The sequence below is a fragment of the Temnothorax longispinosus genome, chromosome 3 (assembly GCF_030848805.1).
Source record: "Temnothorax longispinosus isolate EJ_2023e chromosome 3, Tlon_JGU_v1, whole genome shotgun sequence".
Taxonomy (NCBI): domain Eukaryota; kingdom Metazoa; phylum Arthropoda; class Insecta; order Hymenoptera; family Formicidae; genus Temnothorax; species Temnothorax longispinosus.
In genome coordinates this window covers 8,768,376-8,790,648 of record NC_092360.1, presented here as the reverse complement: position 1 = coordinate 8,790,648, position 22,273 = coordinate 8,768,376, and the positions used below count along the sequence as shown (strand labels likewise).

Sequence of the window (22,273 nt, the reverse complement as noted above, 5' to 3'; positions counted from 1 at the left end):
AAAATATTTATTATTTATACCTATAAGATTTCCTGGTGATCGGTTGTACTAAAGTAAGATACGCATTTATGAGATATGCTAGGTCTACAATGCGAGTCGTGAAATCGTGAGTCGTAAGAATTGACCAATCACAATCGAATTTGAGGAGAATAATCGACTGTGATTGGTCAATTCTTACGACTCACGACTTTACGACTCGCATTGTAGACCTAGCATAAGAATTAAGAAACGCCTTGATTCCTTCTCTTTCTCTCGCACTGTCTCGCAGACGCATCGAGGTAATCTACCAATAAGAGAATTATGATAACTTGATTATTAAGATCTCAGATCTAACCTAAAGTCTAACCTATTGAACTGCGTATGTACATATAGAGCTGGTATGTACATACAATTATTATTGAATTTTACGTTTTTACTATGTAACACATACAAACGATAAGGTCTGAATTATGTATTTGCTTTCACTAAGATTATGTGAAAATGTTGAAGGTACTTGACAGGAAACATGATAGACTCACAGGACGTCAGTGAACAGGAATTAGAAGTGTTGAGAGGCGATGCCCTGGATAATAGTCTCTGCAGTAGCAAATGGATAATCAAAACTCTGATGTCTCTATGTGAGGTAATTTCTTAGGAAAATTACTCTTTACATATTAACTATTTGATATAACAATATCGTGTGAGTTGGTGTGAAACAGAATTGAACAGCAACATTACGCGCAATATTTTTTGAAATTCTGTTTTATCGGATATAAATCTCTTTTTTTAAATTATTCTATTCCTTTTTAATTGTTTTTGTTAAGTTCAATCTTGTTTGTTAGATATGTGTTAAGATTAAAGTGTTTTATGTATTGTAATTTGTTTCAGATTGACAAGCATGGCTGGACAAAAGAGTTAGAAGATCAGCTGTGTATTCTGTGGGATCTGAGTATGGAAGGAGAAGTGGTGTCGCATCTTATATCATACGATTTTCCTAACATAGCGAAGAACACCCTGATGACTTCTGACGAACCACGATTAATTGTACGATCTATAAATCATGACATCCGATTGTTAATTCGGCAGAATCAATTTTAACAACAAATTTTGGGCCGGTTTAATAACGAAAGATATATTTTCAGGAAATAATCTTAGGTATCATCGGCAATGTAGGCAGCAGTGATGAAGCCTTCAATACGATATTACGCGACCGAGAGCTAGTTACACAAATCCTGAGACGTTTAACATCTGACGACTCGTTAATATTGATTCAACTTATGAGGATCTTAAAGTCAGTTTTGTGGCAAGTCATGGCTCATCAATCAGAGGATTTTTTGACAGCTTATTTTACAGAATGCGAATTTTTCGGAGATTCTATAATTTTTATATTAAAGAGCTCGACAAATGGTATGCACTGTAATTGCACAAAAGAATCCTTTTGCATAATTAATATAATCGTGAAATGTCTGTTGCAGATGACTTATTAACAGGCACGATGAATATGCTTGAATCTATATGTGACGTAGATACGTTGGTTATTGAAAATTTCTGGGAGAAACTATTTAGAATAGACGACTTGTTTTCGGCGATGTTAGAATCATTCAGCGAGGTGATATCGAAGAGAAAAACGAGTCAGTTTGAATGGAAGTTTGCCGAACATTGGCTGGGAGTGATAACTGACATAGTAGACTGCGCCTCTGATGGTGGATTTAAATCTACTGGATTTAATTTCTCTGAATTTAAAATCGACAAGACTGACGAGAAGTTTTTGAAGCTCATGGAGATTATGTATAGGATATTGAAACCTTGCAAAAAGTCATATAATTTATATCCAATTCGGCAAGGAGGCGCCAACATGATTCACCATATTACACACATGCTGTTGTGTTTGCGTTGTTGCGACGTGAATGACCCAAGACTGGATTGCATTTTGACGACTATAATTTTCTCCCTTAAAACTGGTATGTAATTTTCGATTTTTTGTTTCAGCTGTAAATAATGCACACGAGATCACCTCTTTTGCATAACAATATATGTATTAGTTCCAGAATCAGCTTCAAAAAATAATCAAGATCCCGAGGAATTGATAGCCGACCTTTTAGAGCATCTGAATAGATACTGGTTACATATGATTAAAATCTGTACCGGTAAACAGATTATGATAATATTGCGTCTGTGTAAACGCGAGGTTCGTGAATACCTTATAAGTTTTGTGCAATCACATCCTGAAGCGACACCCGAGGCGCTCCACAAGATGAAGAGAGTTGTTAAATACTTGAAAAAATCTTAGGACAAAAGATATTCCCTTAACCCTCAAACACTTGTGGGTTACGGTAATCCACGCCGTTCGTTATATTTAGGTTGCACTAGAATCGACTATAATATAAAATGTATTGTAATTATAATATGGATCTAATTATATAGAGTTAATTCTAATAAGTGCAATTTTATATTTACTTAATTGTATCGTATACGTTTATAGGTCAAATAGCGTTTTAATATTTTTATTTATAAATCCCATATCGGATCTTATTTCTAGAAGCTATTAACAAATTGCGAAATTCGAGTTTTGCAAAATTGATACGCTTTTATCGTATTATTTCATTATTGGTAGCGCTTTTATTGTCTCGTATGTACTTGCAGAGGCTTTCGTAGACAACGTTTACTTATCCGAGTTATTACATTTACACAGTCTCAGATCAATTACGAATCGACTTCACCTTAAAAAGACCGGAGTCATTTAGTTCTCAAAAGTAATTTCCATCGTATAACTTTGGAATTGGATTTTAAAATTTTAAATTCTTTCCGCGACAAATCATTTGCGATTATACGGCCTCTATAAATCAGCCTTAACACGATCAACTTGCAGCTCTTAGCCTAGGTCTACAATGCGAGTCGTAAAGTCGTGAGTCGTAAGAATTGACCAATCACAGTCGATTATTCTCCTCAAATTCGATTGTGATTAGTCAATTCTTATGACTTACGACTTTACGACTCGCATTGTAGACCCTGCCTTAAGATGTCATGAACCAATCACAGAGCCGTATTAGCATCTTAAGGCCGGTATTCAAGTCTTCAAGACCGAGGAAACTTCAGTACCAGTTTTTAATGATTTTTGTAACGCGACCGATTTCCGACGGTCTCTGTCTTGCTCCGTCTCTGCGCTACGCGTCGTGCTGTCGTGCTCGACCGCTCGCTGGAGTCGCTGGTGTAAGGAAGCACTTGTTGACTGTAAATAATAGAAGTGTTGAAATTTGAATACATTTAAGTATCTACGGCATGTAAATTGACCGTGCGTCATGGATTCTGCATTCGGACTGCCGTTAAAAATCAGGTTTTCCTGAAGAGAAAGGAGAATCCCCCGAATTCTGTTGAGAAAACTGCTCCTATTAGCACCGTCGGACGCTTTGTTGATCAGTCGCGAGAGTCACGATGGCTGCGAAAGGCATTCACAGCCTGAGATTTAATCAGGATCAAGGTAAACTACAATTTGCGACCAGAAGCTCGCAAAAATACGTTTTTTTTTCCCATTAACATCGTTTCTCTTTCGCAGGTTGTTTCACGTGCTGCATGGACTCTGGATTGAGAATCTATAACGTCGATCCGTTGGTCGAGAAGGCGCATTTCGATAATGATTTAATGGGAAGCATCTCCATGGCCGAGATGCTCTGGAGAACAAACGTAATTGCCGTCGTAGGCGGTGGAAATCGTGCTAAGTTTGCCGATAACACGGTTCTGATTTATGACGATCTGTTGAAGAAGTTTGTCATGGAAGTCACCTTTACCAGTCTCATTAAAGCCGTCAGATTACGAAGGGACAAGTATGGAGTCCTATGCTTTTCCTTTCCCACTATAAATTTCTACGTACGGAACGTTTGTTCTATAGAGGAATATTCTTATGTCGTAGAATGATAGTGGCGCTGCAGCGGGAGATCCACGTCTTTTCGTTTCCTACACCTGTACGGAGGTTGTTGACGCTCGAGACCAGAGACAATCCAACGGGCTTGGTGGAAATAGCGACGTTCGCGACAGCGCAGAGACAATTGCTGGCCTTTCCCGGTCACAAACTCGGTAGCGTGCAGTTGGTGGATCTTGGAGCTACCGAAGCTGGTAGCTCCAGTGCTCCCATTACTCTTTCGGCGCATCAGGTACCTTAACTTCTTCTCGCTACTTTGATTTTCTTTCTTTAAGGAACTTTAATGTTGTAAAGATTCACTGCGTTCCTTGGAATTTGTTTTTGTTTCTTTTATTTATATTAAAGTAAAATAGTTTTCTACTCAAAATTCTTTATATTTATATTATATGTGGGATGGAAAAATCCAGAATCAAATCCAGATTGTTTTTGCTTGATAAGGAACTGCTTGACTAGTAAGCCATCCAATGCTCCAATCGCTTTAACTTAATACTTATTTCAACAATTAATAATGCGAGCAATCTTTTATTTACAGTAACTATTTATTATTCATGTGTGTATATGTTGTCATAACTGTAGGGTGCACTGGCATGTCTAGCGGTTAATGGAAATGGGACTATGATCGCGACTGCGTCCGTTCAGGGAACTTTAATTAGAGTATGGGATTCCGTGCGCAGGAGTTTATTGGTTGAATTGAGGCGCGGTGCCGACCCGGCCACGCTTTACTGGTCAGTATACAAAATTAATATAGCCATATATGACTGGCGTTACAGCGTTGTCGTTGATGCAATTAATATTTTTCAGTTTCTTAATGTTCCTTGATATTTTCTTTTAGCATAACGTTCAGTAGAGACTCGGAGTTCTTGTGCGTCTCAAGCGACAAAGGAACAGTGCATATATTTGCCCTAAAAAATACCAGCTTGAATCGACGATCCACGTATGTAAACTGATGCTCTTTTTCGTACGAACGAATATTTACCATACAACACATAACTTCATATGTATTTTCTTGTTTTTTTTTTATTTAGTTTTTCAAATATGGGTTTTCTCGGCAATTACGTCGAGAGTCAGTGGGCATTGGCTACCTTCACAGTACCTCCAGAATGCGCCTGCGTTTGCGCGTTTGGCACGCACAATTCTGTGATAGGTAGCGTATTTATTTTCTATGAAAAAAATATATTGCTGATATACCGCGCGCTTCTTCCCTTATCTTTTAATTTTATTGTAATTTCAGCTGTATGTATGGACGGAACGTTTCACAAGTACGTCTTCACTGCGGAAGGCAATTGCAATCGACAAGCATTTGATGTTTTCCTCGACGTGTGCGACGACGAAGACTTTTAACACAAGGCCTACTACGTGTGCATGCGTGCGTGTATAGTTACAAGACTATATACTTTCAACGAAATTTCTAGTCGGTTTACGAACGAAATTTCTTATATGTGATAATTGTACAGGTAATCGAGTCGCCGATTACGTAGAAAGTGCACAAGTCATGGAAAAGTCAATATCCCATGGAGGTCCTCGAGTACAATCTCTTTTTGTGACTTATGTACTTTTCGTAATTATACAGCTTTAATAAATATTAACAGACATTTATTTTATACAACGAATAACCCATTTAACTTTTATATTTATATCACCTTTCCTTTACAGAACTTCTGGAAGTATAGTTTGCGTGACGTGCAATTAAAATATATCCAAGAGTTTTACAGGAACTTGAAACAAATCTTACAGAGTTAAATTATGTAGGTCTATCCGAGAAGGCTCGTTCTCGTATTCTCTCTGAAAAAAAGTTTCTTGTTAATCGAGATAATTATTTGCGCAGAACTTGGTTCTTTATTAATATTCTGAAGATATATACTGTATGGTTCAGGATTCAACATAGGTCGTATCATGGAAGCGTAACAGAGTGCACCTATAAGTCCGAAGAAACTTCCGACAAACACACCGTATCTCCATCCTTTCAATCGCATCACTGCAAACGGATCTATATGGGCAGAGAAACAAACACTATCGAACGTCACTCAATTTAAAGCAAAAGGGAGCTGCTGTTTTTATTATTCAAACATATTTGACTTATTTTAATGTTACATTCTCAAACTAGGAGCACACTAATTGCACGTTAAATTGTAAAGTCACTAAAACATCGCGTCGACTACAAAAATGATATTGTCTGATTGATCATTAAATAATCCAAGACTTTTACTTGCGGAGTAATCAATAGCACTCGGTATGTAATGAAATGTACATACCTCTCGCTCTCGCCTGTTTTTTTAAGGTTATGTCTCAAACGTAGTGCCCGATTTCGCCGTTAGACGGCGAAAATGTACAACTTTGTTTCTCGTTAGTACACTTATTTGTGCTATTTAATATATAAGCCACATTATAAGGATGGACTTATGTACTTGCTTCGGCAGTACATATACTAAAATTGGAACGATACAGAGAAGATTAGCATGGCCCCTGCGCAAGGATGACACGCAAAATCGTGAAGCGTTCCACATTTTTTGCATACGTATGTATCCATTATTTATTCATTATTAGTTTAAATGATAATATATTATAGTATTATACGAAAAAGTATAAATGTCCTCGTGAAGTGGTAAGAAAGCGCGATTAGTTCCATGGTATTAATAATTGATAATTAATAGCAATTGGCATTACGAAATAATTAGTGTCTACATAAAATTAAAATTTATTTTGTCGGTATGACTGAAAAATATTAACATATTTTAAAAATGAATATTTAATTGTTTCAATGAAATTACATAATGAATAATTAAAATAATTATGAAATAAATTAAAATTTCATTAAAATTTTAGATATACTTTCTTAAGAATTTTTAAATTCTTTATTACTTAAATATTCTTTTAGTATATTTTTAAGTATTAGTTTAGTATATTCTTTTAGTAAAAGTATTTTTTATAATTATTCTTTTCTAAGTTTTATGAAGCTATCATACTGATATAATATTATACAAACTAAAAAAGTTTTCAAACATATGTGTATATTAATGTTTAAGTTTTTTGTTAATAATTTTCTAGAAGTAATATCTATAGCAAAAATTTATTTGTAACAAACGATTGATTATTTTTAACACAACTTAATTAATTCACATTAAAATACAATAATAATAATAATACAATTATTAGAACACATTTAGGAATTACGCAACCATCTTATGTAGCTCCACAATTAATTATTAAATTTATTTGATACCAAAATCAAAATTCGTATAACTTTTTATCGATTCTTGATAGAATACACTTTTGTAAATAATAAGTGACGTTTATTAGTGACGATAGAGCGACTACTGACAGTATAAGATACTTGGCATTTTAAGTGTTCAAAGGCGAATAAAATATCCATCGAATTACGGCAGTTCTTTCAAACGTAATTATGAATGAACGCGCGTTTTATCGTGCACGACGTATCGGGAGATTCGGAATTCGGGAGTGTCGCCGATGTGTCAACGGCGTCTCGATCTCCTTCGCGTTCGCGGCGTGATCGCTGCGCGATAATTGAGATAAATGCGAAGGCGTATCGCGCGGATTAAGTGACGGCGAAGACGGTCCGCCAGGTGCGTCGGTTTATCGATAACAGGTGTCCCGCGTCGGAAACTAATGCCCTCCCGGACGCCGGTGCCACACAATAAAGGTTACGTCCGCGAGCGGGACAGATGAATCGATTGCGGTAGTGTTGAGGATAGGATAGGATAAGGATCATGTCGAGAAAGTGGCTGTCGAATTTCGCCCTGGCCGGCACCATCAGGCTGCTGATAATGAACTCCGAGTATCAGAAGATCATCGGCAACCGCGTCGAGGTGTCGACCGCCTTGAACTCCTGGAAGAGAGGTTAGTCGCGGGGTCTGGCACGGCCTGCTCTCCAGCTCCAGGACGAGCGTAGTTTTTCCTCACGGTCATGTTCGATTGTTTGTATTTTAAACGCTGAAATATTAACATTAGAACTATCGACGATTAATTTCTTAAAAAAAGAAAAAAATGGATAAAGGGGAAAATAAATTGATCGATTTGATCATTTGCGACCAATGTCATGGAAGATCTTAAGAAAATACACAGTTATGAATTTGAGTAATTTTCGTAAAAAATTATAAACCAGTCGCTCTGACTGCTCTGGTAGTTCTGATGTTAAATATCGTTTTGATTAATTAGCGCCAAATTGACTTTGCAGTCGCGTTTTCAACGCATTCTTGATTTTCCAGTAACCGAAGGAGTTTACCTGCATAAAATCGGCGTAGACCCATACGAGGGAGATCTGTTTCACGAGACCCCGATCGGCTTGTACGCGTTCGACTTGATGCAGGAATACTTACCTCAGTGGGCATTATTTCTGCTGTTTGTTGTTGCCGACCTAACCACTGCTCTGTGCCTCGCTCTTGCAGCCAAACATTATGCAATTGAGTTGGTTGGTACAGTATTAGAATTTAAACTTGTTTAGTTTGAAATCTTCGTGATAAAAGGTATACGATATTTATTTCAACTTGAATTACAGGCAACGAAGAGAAAAGAGGAGAAGGACAAGACTAAGAAGCCTAGTAAAGACGTTTCCAGCACGTCCGCGTTATACGTTTCCACAGCGTATCTGTTCAACCCGTACATAATATTGAATTGCGTTGGCCTGACGACCACGGTATTCACCAATCTACTCTACTCAATCGCATTGGTGTCGATGACGAGACGCTCCGTGCTCTGGAGTTGCGCGTCGATAGCGTTATTGACGTTGCAAGGACTTTATCCCGTGTCGCTCATGGTACCGGCAACCATTTACGTTGCCAGTACGGCGAAGAACCGAAAGACCAGCATTGCTACGATGCTGGTCACATTTACGAGCATCCTGGCAGCCCTATTCGCCATTTCTTACTGCATCATGGGGAGCTGGTCGTTTTTGTGGAGTACCATCGGCTTCATCCTAACTGTTCCCGACTTACGTCCGAATATCGGACTGTACTGGTACTTCTTCACGGAGATGTTCGAGCACTTCAGATGGCTTTTCATCGCGTCCTTTCAGATAAACGTCAGTTTACTGTACATAGTCCCCCTAGCGCTGCGATTACGACGCGATCCGATGCTATTGGCGTTCTCCTACCTAGCGATAGCTGCCATATTCAAGTCCTATCCGTGCATCGGAGACGTCGGCTTCTATATATCTCTACTGCCGCTGTGGAAGCACTTGTTCCAACGTGAGTTAGAGTCGAACTCTTGATACTTTCATTCGTACAATTCCGAGCGACACGAATTGTTTTAACAATTACCTTGCCTTTTTTTTCCAGACATGCAACAAGGATTCATCGTAGGTTGTTTTGTACTGTTTTGCACGGTCTTCGCTCCGACTGTGTGGCATCAATGGATCTACTCCAGATCGGCGAACGCAAATTTCTACTTTGGGGTAACACTGGCGTTCGCCATAGCGCAAATCTTCCTTCTCACGGACATCCTGTTTGCCAGTGTGAAACACGAGTTTGCAGTTCAGCATGGTATCAATAAGAAAGTTAACGGAAATGAGGCTAAACTGCTGCTCGAATAAAATAAGTTTTTTTTAGATCGAAATGTATAATACCCTGCCGATGAACAGTGACAAGTGATACATGTCTTTGAATCATTTGTTATAAATAAAAATAGTTTTTTACAAAAGTCTGCTTTTATTTTGATTGATACATGCGTTCATTCGTTTAAAATGTTTACAATATCACAGTACGAATTTACAGTATAAAACTCGCTTACTTCTAAAATACATACTAAAATGATACGATATGTTTTATAGTTAAAATTATAAACGTGTACATGATTAAAAAATCAAATTTTTTACATAAAAATTCATTTTCATATGATCAGTGCAAAAACTATTTAAAATCTTTTATATAAAACTTACTATTTACTTTAAAACTAATTATTATATAGTAATTTTTAAATTGTAGATTAATAGCATTATATATTGTACATCAATTATACATTATATACTGCACTGCTATCTTTTATACTATTTATACCTATATATACATTATACATATATATTCCCTAGTTTTTTTCGTAAAATTACTTGATATCACATACTACCCCCGAAAAATTTTTGTGTATATGATCAATCTATAAAACAATCCAAATATTATCAGAGAGATATTAAACAATCGTGTTCTCGTATATCTGTCTCGTACTTAATATTTAGTAATACTGATATCTTTGTACTGTGATCAACCCTTACACTTAACAAAATAATGACGTTTAACCTTGGACTTCATACTGAATACTAATATTTTTACCCCTTTCGGGCAAGGCAACTTAAAAACAATGATCTTTAATTATGTTACGCTTAATACTGATTTTTAGGTAACTTTAAAATGATTAAAATTAAAACGTTAATAAAATGATGTATCAAACCAATGTATGATATACGTGCACTCGTAAAAAATGCAATAATGCCTAAATCCTATATGAATCGGTCGTTATTTTTAATCTTTCTTTGACTTTAAATTTTCTCTCTTTAACTTTAAATTTTCCATTTTACGCACAAGTTCATCAAATGTTTTTGTTCTATTTTCTTCCCCAAGCTCTACAGTAACGGATAACTCCGTTGCCCTTGATGGGCCACTGCCATTACACGACTTAACTTTAGAATTGCCTTTCAATTTCGCTATTACATCCTTGTTTAATGGCAACTGTTCAAAGGGAATATTTGCGTTATGTTTTTTGCAGTATTTCCAAAGTACTTCCCAATGTTCATTTTTGCAGAGTATATTTGGATTTCCTATTATTATCATAAGTGCTTTTGCACGTGTTAAAGCAACATTAAATCTCTAGAAAAAAAAAAATTACATATAATTTTACATATACATATACATATATACGCGCACACACACACACACACACACACACATCACCCCGAATTATAAATAATTAATAATATATATACATATATGTTCGAGTCTACTTTAATCACAAAAATTTTAATACTTTAAACAGCACTCCCCGTACGGGAAGTAAATAGGGGACTCTCGTGCGGAGAAACTGAGCTCCGTCTTTCGAAAGAGACGTTAAACTGTTGGTTCGCACATGGCAACTGGTGGCAACTGCTATGTGTATCCCCCCATGATGATGATATATGTATATATACACACATATAATTCGGGGTGATGCTACGGTGATTCTATGTGAGAGTAATTAACTCACAGTTAACGGATTCTAGGTTCATAGTACATGTAATGAATAACATACCTTTGGATTGGATAAGAAACCAATGTGTTCTTTATCATTGTGTTCGAAGGCTTTAGATCGTACCGTGGATAAAATCATCACATTTCGTTCTTGTCCCTGAAATGTTTCGACTGTTCCCACAGTTATGCCTTTTATCTTCATAGCTTCTAGATGATAAATAATATCTAGTTGCTGTTGTTTAAAAGGCGTTACGATCCCGATATCCTTTGGTGTTATCACGTGTTTTCCAAATTTCTCCTTAATCAGGATACTCACATACATTAGTACCGCCAGTACTTCGGCGGTGTTGCAGACACTGCAAATGTATCACGCTTATGTTTATGCAATTTTGCAGACAAATTAATTATATAAAAATTTGATCCTGATTTAAGACAATTGTAACAAAGTTTGCATATACTTAAATATATTAACCTTCGGTTTACAGATCTTGTTTCTGTGCCTAAAACTTCTTGGAATATCATAGGAAAATTTTTATTGGGCAATTGTGACCAGTTCAACGCCATTCGTATATCGGCTCCTCCACAGATCTTTAAGTCACCACAATAAAATTGTTTATTTGACACGTGTAAAAGATTTTCGTGACTACGGAAATTTTGAACTAATTTCGTTATATAGTTCGGATTATATGTTCTATCCTGCTTTTTATACGGATCACAATCGTCCATTAATCTTTCTAACATGGATCTTCCTGTTAGGGTAATAAATTAAATAGTAAAAAAATATACAGATTACACGACATTTAGTGCATTTTGAAAAAACTTGCCGAGAAGATGCTCAATCCTTTTGCAACAAACAACAGGTCCCAATTGATAAGGATCACCTGCGATAACAATTTGTGGATAAAATCTAGTCTTCTCATCAGATTCTTTATTTGTTATCGCGAGAGGAATCAACATCTCTGGTTCAATCGCTTGACTTGCCTCATCAATAATTATGTAAGAAAAATGATTTTCCCGAAAATTTACATCAATCAATCTGTAATAAACGATACATGACATGTCAAATATCTTCTATAGAAATTTAATTTAACAATATCAATTTAATTAAGAAGTATCTCTATATCTAAACAATGTTCATATAAAGAATTACATATATGTATAATTAATTTTATTTAATCATATAGAAATTATAACTATTAAAAGTAAAAATTTTGACTGCATATCTAAAATAACATATACATACACAAAAGAAAATAGAACAACATGTCAAATACATACCTTACAGATGATACTAATGTTGTAATAATAATTTTTTTCCGTAACAGTAACTCTTTTGACAAAAAGAGAGTAGTTTCTTGAACAAAATTCGCACATGATTGAATTTCATTCTTCACAGTCGACCTGTTTTTCAACAGACAAAATTCAATTCGTATATTTATATTGTGTTTTGTCACCCTTCATAAAATTTATGCCGTAAGCGAAATTGTGTGATCATTACAAATAAAAATCAAATTTAAAGACAAACTTTTACTTGTGCAATGTTAATTACGGTATTTGTAAAAAAAAACGGAAACGAGAAAAACTGCAACGAAAATAAATTTTTTACCATTCTCTAGATGGAGCATACATTCGATATATCAAATTTGTTGGAATATATTTTATCAATCTTTTCGTGATTTCATCAGCTGCTGCATTAGATGATGTGCACACCAATATATTTTTCGTCGGAAAGTGTCTCACAATCTATCAACCAAAAAATTAAAATTAAAAAAAACAGAAAAAAATTAAAATTAAAAAAATAACTTAGCTCAATGTGTTAGATCTAACAAAGAAATTACCTGACATATAGTTTCAACTAATGTCGCTGTCTTTCCGGTACCAGGGGGACCAAAAATTATATAAGGTGCAGGGTATGCTGTCTTATTCAGTATCTTCCTCACTGCTTGCTTCTGTGGTTCATTTTCCTTCATATCAGCATTTATCCATTCAATATCGCTATATAACACATATGTTACGAGTTATGATGACGATATGATTCCAAATAATAAAATATTCGATTTTAAAACTTACATTTCCATATCTATGCAATTTGTCCTCAATTGTGGATATACAATCTCAATCCAATTGCATTTGCTTACTATCTCTAATGCATAATGACAGCATCTCAATGACCAATGTCGGTCCACAAAATTTATATTAAATCTTTTCTCCTTCATTTTCAATGTTTTTGCATTTCTAAATGATATATAAAATTATTATATTATTTATGTTACATATTATGTATGTTAGGCTCAAGGACCGAAAACGCTGAACGAAAAAACCGACTTGTCGCGTTGTGGCATTTTCGCATTGCCAGAACGCGTTGTGTTTTTTGAAGTGCCACGATACGAATATCGCGTTGTAGCCTTTTTGGATATATGGATATATTTGAACCACGCGATATATAACGCGCTGTGGTCGGTTTTTCGCTCGATGAACGTTTTCGGTCTTTGCGCCTGACATACATATTATATATTAATATATGTCTCTGTTTCCATCATAAGTGAAGGGTACAGGGAAAAAATGATCAAAGTCCACTTTTTGTTAAAATTGATCTGATCATGCTTATCTTGTGACATTTTCAAAGACCTTTTATAAATCTTATCTGTTTTCATCAAGAAGTTACAATTCATTTACAAAATAAGGCCGAAAGATGTACCGTGCTGGGGAAAAACGATCATAATCCGACGCGCTTGTGAAAAAGATCCAACAAAGCTCAACATACAATGTAAACACTATGCATATTCACTGCCAGTACTTTTTTCAATAGCCTCCTAAGATATCTAATGTCTTGAATTTTAAAATTGCATTTTTCTCCTGTATCCTTCAATTACACTATTATATTACATTGCTATAAAGACTAAATATATTTACACAAATGTTAAAATATGTAGGGTAGACTGAATAGCTGAATAGCTTAATGGTAAAGTAGTTATATGTTAAACAAAAGACTCAGTTTAACTTTCATATCTTGCCATTTCATATATAAAGAATTGTAAATAAAGATATTAGTTCACATATTGGAAGCAAGTATTCAAACCAAATCCAAAATGACTCAATAATACGTTGTGATACTGCGTTCTTGCAAAATGGAAATACAAATAAAAAATATAAAAGAAAAAAAGAAATCAAGAGATACTTTATGCCAATAAGGATGCACATATATACATGTGTGTGTGGTGTGTGTGTGCATGTGTGTATTTATATATATTGTATATAGATATTTGTAAAAATAATAAAAAAATATTAAAGCATTATTAAAATAAAATTGTAGCAAACTTACTCAGAATCATAGGGCTTTATTATTACATCATTTCCTACCACTTTCACGACTTTTGCAAAAATTACTTTTTTTGTATTATCTCTGATGTCTACTTCACAGTCTGGTTTAATTACATGAAGATCACCATTCAAAGATTTCAGGCTGATAATAAAACAATTTTCTAAATCAGACGTCTCAACTGTATGGTTTAACAATCTAAACCGTCCTAATTCGAGATCTTCTTCAAATTGTATTAGATATAAGCATATTTTCAATACGCTTAAATAATCCCGCTGAATTATTGTTCGTACATTAGACAAACTTTTAATGCACTTTTTATAATTGTTATGTAGATTTGAACGAGAAATAGAGTCCCCTTTTGGACAATATATACTTTTTAATGCACTACATAACTGAGATGGGATAAAAACATATGGCAACATAAGCTTTGGCATTAATGCAGGTGCGGTAATAGACCTGAAATTTAATAAAATTTAATGATACAATAAATAACTAGCTTAATAAAAGTAAACACTTTTGCATGAATGTGCACAGTATTAATTTATAACATGAAATATTATTAACAAATTGTATATTCTGTTACATTTAAAAGCTATGTTTCATAATATAATATTTAGAAGTTATCAATCAGTTAATTGACTCTCAAACACACATATGTAAGTCTCGCTAACCCATGTGCGGTTAGTCCAGGTCTACAATAGGTGTTTTAAGGCGTAGTTTTACAAATGTCGGTTCACTTTTAACCCTTGGTTAATTCACTCTGTCTCTGTCTAAGGGGAACGTTAAAAAGAGACAAAGATTAAGTTAACCTAAGGTTAAAAGTTAACCGGCGTTTGTGAAACTGGCCCCAAGTCCTAAACCTTAAAAAATTAATCGCTCACAGTCGATTACTCTCCTCAAATTCGAAAGTGATTGATCAATTTCTTGGGTTTAGGACTTAAAACACCTATTGTAGACCTGGGCTTAAGGGATGGCCCAGAAAGTGAGGTGCTTGAGGGTTAAAATGGTATATATCTCTAATATCATAATATTATAAATTATAACTTTTCTTACATAAAATCTTCGCGTTCCTGTCTCCTCTGCATGATGAAAGTAAATATTTGTTAAAATTGCCAAGTAAGATAAAAGCGTCAAATTGGACCTAAAAACAATTTTATATGTACATACAGAAAAAAAAGAATATTTAAATGTTTTTCAATTCTGCACAAATACATCTGCACAGATATTTATAACAGAATTGTAAGTGGTCAGAAATTTCACATCAAAATATGAAAAATGTGTCTCCAAGTAAATACTTTTCTTTTTTATTTCTTTGTTATACGTTTTGTTTACCCACATATAGCAGGTATTGTACGATACGAAATAAATATACAGGGTACTTACATTCACGTGAGTTATCACGGCAATCAAATAGCCACGGTACTATTTCCGAGGTTATAAAAATGCTAATAGATTATAACGCAACATCCATAATCTTATACGATATGCATTTTTGATTCTCTTGCTGTCTCTTGCAGCTTGCACATTACACTGTTTTATAAATAAATAGATTAATCGGGGACTCCCAACTGAACTTGATATCCACGAGACGCTCACGTATTTTGAAACGAAATGAATGGATGTTCAGCGCCTTCAGCAGAAGCGGAAGCGGAAGCTGCTGAAGCCGGAGGAAGCGAGAGCATCCCGTTTGGCCACGTTGCGATTGGACGCGTTCAGCAGACCAAGCCTCTCAGTAGCAGTCGAACGTGATTGGCTCTTACTTTTAGAACCAACCAATCAGCGTAGAGTGTTGATAAGACGAACTCAACAGTTGTGTCTGCTGAACGCGGCCGTTGACTATAGCCACTCACAGCCCCGATGCTTGGAGTTTTTCCACTAAACTAGCCAATTAGAAATTTTTATTTTAAATCAGCCAATTGGCGACGCAGTTAATTGGGTCCCACTCATGGCTTCTGGGGATCGATTCTGTATCTTGGGACGAGGTGAAAATTACAAAAGTGAGGAAATTCACTAGAGAATCTACAATTTCATTTGTCGAAATCTAGTAAATCTGTTCACTTTTGTAATTTTCACCTCGTCTCAGGGTGCCTCCCCATGCAAGACAGAATCCCGGAAAACGGAATCTCGGAATCATTCTGATTGGTTAGTCCCATGAGGCTAACCAATAGCCTCATGGGATTAACCAATCAGAATGATTCCGAGATTCCGTTTTCCGAGATTCCGTCCTGCATGGGGAGGCACCCTCAAAATACAGAATCGACCCCCAGTACAGTGAACTGTTGCACTAGTTCTCTTGCACTGTAATGCTAAAGTGCTCTTCACACTACGTATCGCGGACGCGGATCGGATTGAGATTGCGGATCGCGGATCGTAATCTAGCCAATCATGGACGAGCAGCTCATCTGTGATTGGCTGATATCCGATCCGCGATCCGTAATCCCAATCCGATCCGCATCCGCGATACGTAGTGTGACACGGGCATAAGACTCCATAGACGCGGAAACGCCGTGCGGTAGAGTGCGTTGACCAATCAGAAGGCTGCCGCAAGTCGCCTGCGGCAAAATCAAAATTTGTGATTGGTCAACGCACTCTGCCGCATGGCGTTTCCGCGTCTATGAAGTCTTATGCTGGGTCTACAATGCGAGTCGCAAAGTCGTGAGTCGCAAGAATTGACCAATCACAGTCGATTATTCTCCTCAAATTCGTCTGTGATTGGTCAATTCTTGCAACTCACGACTTTGCGACTCGCATTATAGACCCAGCATTAGCATTACTAAGGGTTGATTTATAATAGCCGTAACTGTTGATTTAAGCCGTAATCTTTAAGAAATTGACCAATCACAGTCGAATGTGAGAAGAATAATCGACTGTGATTGGTCAATTTAAATAGGCTTAAAGATTACGGCTTAAATCAACGGTTACGGCTATTATAAACCAGCCCTAATGGCTTCTGCACACAGGACGCGGCAGCGCGGCATTCCGGCAACGCGGCACCGCGGTAACCAATTACCGTCTTGCCTTTCCGTTCTACTTTTGAAAGTAGTACGGAAAGGCAGATGGTGATTGGTTACCGCGGTGCCGCGTTGCCGCAATGCCGCGCTGCCGCGTCCTGTGTGCAGGAGCCATAAGAACGGCAACACTTTTACCAATTCTGCTACAAAAAACGCTTTAGTGTACACTTTCTGAACTAATACAGCCAGTTCAGCTACAAAGAACAAACCTTAGAAAAAGCGATAGAGGAATAGAAAGAAAACGCTGCATGTGGGCCTCTTCTGTTTTTGTCTATGCGCGCATGTGCGGGTCATGGAAGATTGTGTATTATAAATAATAGATTAATTGTGATAAAGAGACTGAGATATGTGGGGAAAAGATGCCTGTGAATTCTTTTGATGAAGGTTCTTTAAATGTGCAAGTTTGTTCATGTGAACCAAATAATTATTGTAGTTTAAGCAATAACTCATACTGTGATAAAGAGACTGAGATACCTATGTGGAGAAAAGAAGCCTGTGAATTCTTTTTTCAGTGGACAATAGCAAAACTTTATATTTTTATAAATATTTAATAATGTGTGTATTATATTGTTTGTACTAAAATTTGTGTGTTAAATAAATAAGACTGATTTAAAGAATTTAATTTTTGTGTTAAATAATAGAGATGATTTATTTAACCATTTCATATATAATTGATTAACATTGTATGACTAACACAATATGTAATAAATTTTGTTTTATTATATATATATATATATATATATATATATATATATATATATATATATATGTTTCGTGGTTCTGGGAGTTCAATCCACAACACTTATTTTGTAATCAAAATCGTTTAATTTATTGAAGTTCGCACAATTGCGAGGTCTAGCTCGGCCTCGTTGGTTGACTTGGAAGAGATTTTTAATTTAATTTAATTTATTGCGATTCTTAGAGTTGAGAAATACAGTTATAGAAAGTATAAAATAAAGAGTGCCAAATAGTGAGTGCCAAATAGCGCATCAACACGATGTTGTTATTAATCCTACCAGTGGAAACAGTGTGATGTTCGCTCCTTTCTGAATGTTGGTGAGTTATGCGCTGCTTCATGTCTTGTAACATGTAGCAAAAAATCGGTCGGCACTTGAGCAGCATCTACACGTTCTTTTTTTTGCTAAAAGTTATGGTCGTTATTAGTTTTATATATGACATCGGTTTTTAATTATCAAGTTTTCAATTACCGTCTGTTTTTTGAAGGGTCATTCCCGACAGCTGGATTTGCAGCATTGCTAGATGTTGGTATATCAGGAAGATTGATCTGGAAAATATCTTATCTATAATTAATCTTATCACATAGTCAGTTGATTTACGAGGAGTAAATACCATTTTAGTCATTGAATCTGTAGTTTTAACTGCGGAATCTGCTTCATTATTCCATTTATTTTTCTACAACATAAAATTATCTCTATGATATTAAATGTTTAAAAATTTTACATCTATTTTTACTTGTAACGAATTTCATTTCCATCTTATTTCTTTATATATTTTTACATATATTTTTACTTGTAACGATTTTCATTTAAATCTTATTTTTTTTTGCTTTGAGATATTGAAAATTGTTATAACTTTTAATAATTTTATTAATATTAAAATAAATCATTATTTTCTTTTTAAATTTTTCGTGTATATACATACTCAAAACATATATGTCAAAAATACTTTGTTATATTTTCGTTATATGTAAATAAAATAAAATCATATTTTATAAAAATAGGGCATTATCTTTACTAAAACAATGACTTTGCTTCGCCAGTAAATAAAATTAACGCAGGTAGTTTTTAATCGACCCAACTGGCCACATTTATTCTTCTTCTTGTTGAAAATATGGCACCTGATTCCAACACTGAGGTCAGGCCATATTTTTGAATTAAAATCAGGATGTTTTATTGATTAAAAACTACCTTAATTATCTTTACTACATGATTAATTATACAATATTTTTAAAATTTAAATGTGTATTTTACACATATATTATACAATCATATTGCACGATGGGTGCGTTCCACTTAACGCTCACAACGCTCGCGAGCATCATTTCGTCCTTGTTTAACATTTAATAAACAATAAGGATGAAATAATTCCACGAGCGTTGCGAGCGTTAAGTGGAACACACCCAATACATCTTATGCATGCACATATCCAGCAAACACAGAATACACCGAGTGCGCAATTTGATACCAAATTGCGCATTTGGTGTATTCTGTGTTTGCTGGGTATAGAAGAACATGTAAGTAATTTGTTAATTATTCTTTGAATTGTTTACCTTTGGGATACATTTTGTTTGTTGCACTGAATCTAGTAAATTTTTATTCACCTACAACATTAAAAACATTCATGACACAAACAGACATGACAATATATATTTTAACGATCAAATTGACAGATGCTTAGAAATTTTTAACCAATATATTACTTTGTCTCGAAATAACAATTCATTACCTTATTATCACTCATCTTAATTTTAGGACTCTTGCAGCATTGAGTGAAGTGATTTACATCACCACACTTTGTGCACTTTGACCCCCAAGCGGAACATTTTCCGTGTGGATGCTGATGGTTACATTTCCAACAAACTTTCTTCGCATCATTATCCGGTGGTTTTTGTGGAGAACTTGTAGGTTCTGCTCTATTTTCTGCAGTAACTTGTTTCATCTTTTCAGTATTAATGTTAAAATCGTTGTAAATCGCTACTAGCTTCAACAAATCTAAATTAACTGCCTCAAGAAATTTTTTACGTAGTATTTTGTCTTGAGTGTCAAGAATGATTTTGTCTCGTATAATACTCTCTGTTATATCATTAAAATTGCAAGTTTTAGCTTTTTCCTATAAATAACAAAAACTTGAATACATGGCACATATATGTACAATTTACAAGAAAAATATATATCACAAATATGACGTACTTTCAAGATATTTATATACTGTTCAATAGACTCATTTTGCTTCTTTGATCTTGTAAAAAATTGATGCCGTTCAACCACTTCATTTTTTGGTGGATTAAAGTATTCCTCGAGCTTTTTAATCAATATGTCCATATCATCTTTATCTTGCATATTGTCAAAAGATATATTTTGTATTGCCTCGATACCAACTTTTCCGATCCGATTTTTTAAAAGATTCGCACGGATTTCATTGGGTTTATCCATATATCCAGTTACTTTCATAAATATAATGAAATCTTCTTTCCAGCATTGCCAGTTGCTGGCCATGTCACCATCTTTCGTTAAAGGATCTGGAGCACGCGCGTGTGCTTCCATGATGAATGTGAAGCTTACTAAAAAAAAAGAGTAATATTAGTCTTCTTTCAAAATCTTAATTTTAATTTATTCTTAAATTTATATCTGTATAATATGTGCTGAGATAAAAAATGCGATATAATCTTTATAAGATTATGCCGCAATTTACATAGAATGTATGTGAAATGCTTGAGTCAATAATATATACATAAAAGAAATAAATTCGTATATCGATAAAAGGAAAAAATATGTTTAACATTTCGTCACTCTCAAGGACGAAACATCTACGTCAATTCTTGATGAATTTACTCGCATTAGTGAGGATAACGATGTATCATTTAAAGAAGACCGTGCACTCGATTTTATGCGCTTTATCTTCGAAAATAAAAATTTGCATAGGTACTTTTGCAATTGGGGATACTTGTCTTTGTTCAAAATTTTGAAGAACTCTGCGCCTGTTTCCGCTGGCGATTTCAGTGACTACATATCACTTTGCAAATCGCAAAGTTCCAATTGATAATCAAAATACTCTGCTCAGCTGTAGGAACAGTTCGAGAACTTTCATAAAGCACAAGATCTTTTTTTTCAACAATTTAAAATCGCGGAATCGTGTATCAAATTGTGTAATTAATAAATTAATTAATACGCATATTTTTTAAAACCACACTTTGTGCCATGTTCTTCAACAAGAACGCTGCAAGAAAGAAAGGACAAAACTATTTCTTTTCAAATGACTTGAAATTAATTTTAATCGTGCACGGAACGAATCAACGTGACTCACTAATTCAGATATTGTTTGATTAGTCTGTTGGAGCTTCAAGTTCAAAGTATTTAGGTGACAGGTCAGATCTGTGATAAAAGCTACTTCGCAAAGCGACTCTACATCTTCGAAAAATGATTGAAACGTGTCCAGTTTTGCGATACCCATTTCTCGGATGAAAAGATAAATTTCTTCTTTTGCTGCAAAAAATTTTTGCAAAGTTTTTTCTAGATGCTACGAATCAAGAGGCAGTAAGGAAATCAGCCGAAAAGTGCGGTTAGTTCAAACAATTAAGTTATCTAACGCGCTTACCTGATGACCGTTGAAAATACAAGATTGTTGTTTTTTGAAAATAAGACTCCGCTCGTTCGATGCAGAATATTTAAAAATTTGAGATACATGCAACGATCGGGCGTGAACAAAGGCGGATCTGCTATTCTGCTATTATCTGTGTTCCGTATTCCGTCATTGATCGTTATCAATCGCCAAGTGCCACGTCCACATTGGCCGCGTTCTGCAGACACAACTGTTGAGTGTCGTCTTATCAACACTCTGCGTTGATTGGTTGGTTCTAAAAGTAAGAGCCAATCACGTTCGACTGCTACTGAGCGGTTTGGTCTGCTGAACGCGGCCATTGCCATGCCATGGTGTAAAAACCATGGCCAAACTTATGCTATGCTAGGTCTACAATGCGAGTCGTAAAGTCGTGAGTCGTAAGAATTGACCAATCACAGTCGATTATTCTCCTCAAATTTGACTGTGATTAGTCAATTCTTGCGACTCACGACTTTGCGACTCGCATTGTAGACCCAGCATTAGGGATTCTAGGATACGCTAGGGATCCCGGTTAGCT

The 22,273-nt window shown here is 35.3% G+C and overlaps 5 protein-coding genes and 1 non-coding gene across 10 annotated transcripts; 4 read left to right on the top strand and 2 right to left on the bottom strand.

Annotated features, from left to right (window-relative positions):
• Positions 1 to 201: 201 nt before the first annotated feature.
• LOC139809732 (uncharacterized) lies at positions 202 to 2,418 on the top strand. 2 transcript variants are annotated; one of them, XM_071772871.1, is made up of 6 exons: positions 202 to 278; positions 490 to 622; positions 868 to 1,023; positions 1,122 to 1,386; positions 1,455 to 1,940; positions 2,022 to 2,418. In XM_071772871.1, the coding sequence occupies exons 2-6, from the start codon at positions 506 to 508 to the stop codon at positions 2,267 to 2,269; spliced, it is 1,272 nt and encodes a 423-aa protein (XP_071628972.1). In that variant the 5' UTR covers positions 202 to 278; positions 490 to 505; the 3' UTR covers positions 2,270 to 2,418. The 2 variants fall into 2 exon arrangements, with proteins under 2 accessions (XP_071628972.1, XP_071628971.1); XM_071772870.1 differs by having other exon boundaries at positions 228 to 377.
• Positions 2,419 to 3,140: 722 nt separating this feature from the next.
• Positions 3,141 to 5,508, top strand: LOC139809733 (WD repeat domain phosphoinositide-interacting protein 4). Its single transcript, XM_071772872.1, has 7 exons — positions 3,141 to 3,457; positions 3,533 to 3,800; positions 3,887 to 4,127; positions 4,472 to 4,620; positions 4,728 to 4,829; positions 4,921 to 5,039; positions 5,127 to 5,508. The coding sequence occupies exons 1-7, from the start codon at positions 3,412 to 3,414 to the stop codon at positions 5,234 to 5,236; spliced, it is 1,035 nt and encodes a 344-aa protein (XP_071628973.1). The 5' UTR covers positions 3,141 to 3,411; the 3' UTR covers positions 5,237 to 5,508.
• Positions 5,509 to 6,296: 788 nt separating this feature from the next.
• Positions 6,297 to 6,403, top strand: LOC139810843 (U6 spliceosomal RNA). The gene has a single exon (XR_011731498.1). It is a non-coding gene; the product is annotated as a U6 spliceosomal RNA (small nuclear RNA).
• Positions 6,404 to 7,187: 784 nt separating this feature from the next.
• Positions 7,188 to 9,547, top strand: Pig-u (phosphatidylinositol glycan anchor biosynthesis class U). 2 transcript variants are annotated; one of them, XM_071772895.1, is made up of 4 exons: positions 7,188 to 7,750; positions 8,119 to 8,321; positions 8,409 to 9,096; positions 9,187 to 9,547. In XM_071772895.1, exons 1-4 carry the CDS (start codon positions 7,621 to 7,623, stop codon positions 9,438 to 9,440), a joined length of 1,275 nt encoding a protein of 424 aa, XP_071628996.1. In that variant the 5' UTR covers positions 7,188 to 7,620; the 3' UTR covers positions 9,441 to 9,547. The 2 variants fall into 2 exon arrangements, with proteins under 2 accessions (XP_071628996.1, XP_071628997.1); XM_071772896.1 differs by having other exon boundaries at positions 7,678 to 7,819.
• A 482-nt stretch (positions 9,548 to 10,029) lies between these two features.
• LOC139809747 (putative helicase MOV-10) lies at positions 10,030 to 16,502 on the bottom strand. 2 transcript variants are annotated; one of them, XM_071772894.1, is made up of 12 exons: positions 15,983 to 16,502; positions 15,770 to 15,916; positions 15,440 to 15,527; positions 14,387 to 14,842; positions 13,135 to 13,299; positions 12,903 to 13,059; positions 12,671 to 12,807; positions 12,343 to 12,465; positions 11,885 to 12,100; positions 11,537 to 11,809; positions 11,126 to 11,420; positions 10,030 to 10,707 (listed from the first exon to the last, which is right to left on the bottom strand). In XM_071772894.1, the coding sequence occupies exons 3-12, from the start codon at positions 15,469 to 15,471 to the stop codon at positions 10,363 to 10,365; spliced, it is 2,199 nt and encodes a 732-aa protein (XP_071628995.1). In that variant the 5' UTR covers positions 15,472 to 15,527; positions 15,770 to 15,916; positions 15,983 to 16,502; the 3' UTR covers positions 10,030 to 10,362. The 2 variants fall into 2 exon arrangements, with proteins under 2 accessions (XP_071628995.1, XP_071628994.1); XM_071772893.1 differs by having other exon boundaries at positions 15,770 to 16,502.
• A 1,697-nt stretch (positions 16,503 to 18,199) lies between these two features.
• LOC139809801 (uncharacterized) lies at positions 18,200 to 21,910 on the bottom strand. 2 transcript variants are annotated; one of them, XM_071773005.1, is made up of 8 exons: positions 21,733 to 21,910; positions 21,442 to 21,620; positions 20,328 to 20,698; positions 19,864 to 20,247; positions 19,688 to 19,738; positions 18,748 to 18,810; positions 18,606 to 18,682; positions 18,200 to 18,538 (listed from the first exon to the last, which is right to left on the bottom strand). In XM_071773005.1, the coding sequence occupies exons 3-8, from the start codon at positions 20,679 to 20,681 to the stop codon at positions 18,520 to 18,522; spliced, it is 948 nt and encodes a 315-aa protein (XP_071629106.1). In that variant the 5' UTR covers positions 20,682 to 20,698; positions 21,442 to 21,620; positions 21,733 to 21,910; the 3' UTR covers positions 18,200 to 18,519. The 2 variants fall into 2 exon arrangements, with proteins under 2 accessions (XP_071629106.1, XP_071629105.1); XM_071773004.1 differs by lacking the exon at positions 21,442 to 21,620 and having other exon boundaries at positions 21,733 to 21,909.
• Between the last annotated feature and the right edge of the window lie 363 nt (positions 21,911 to 22,273).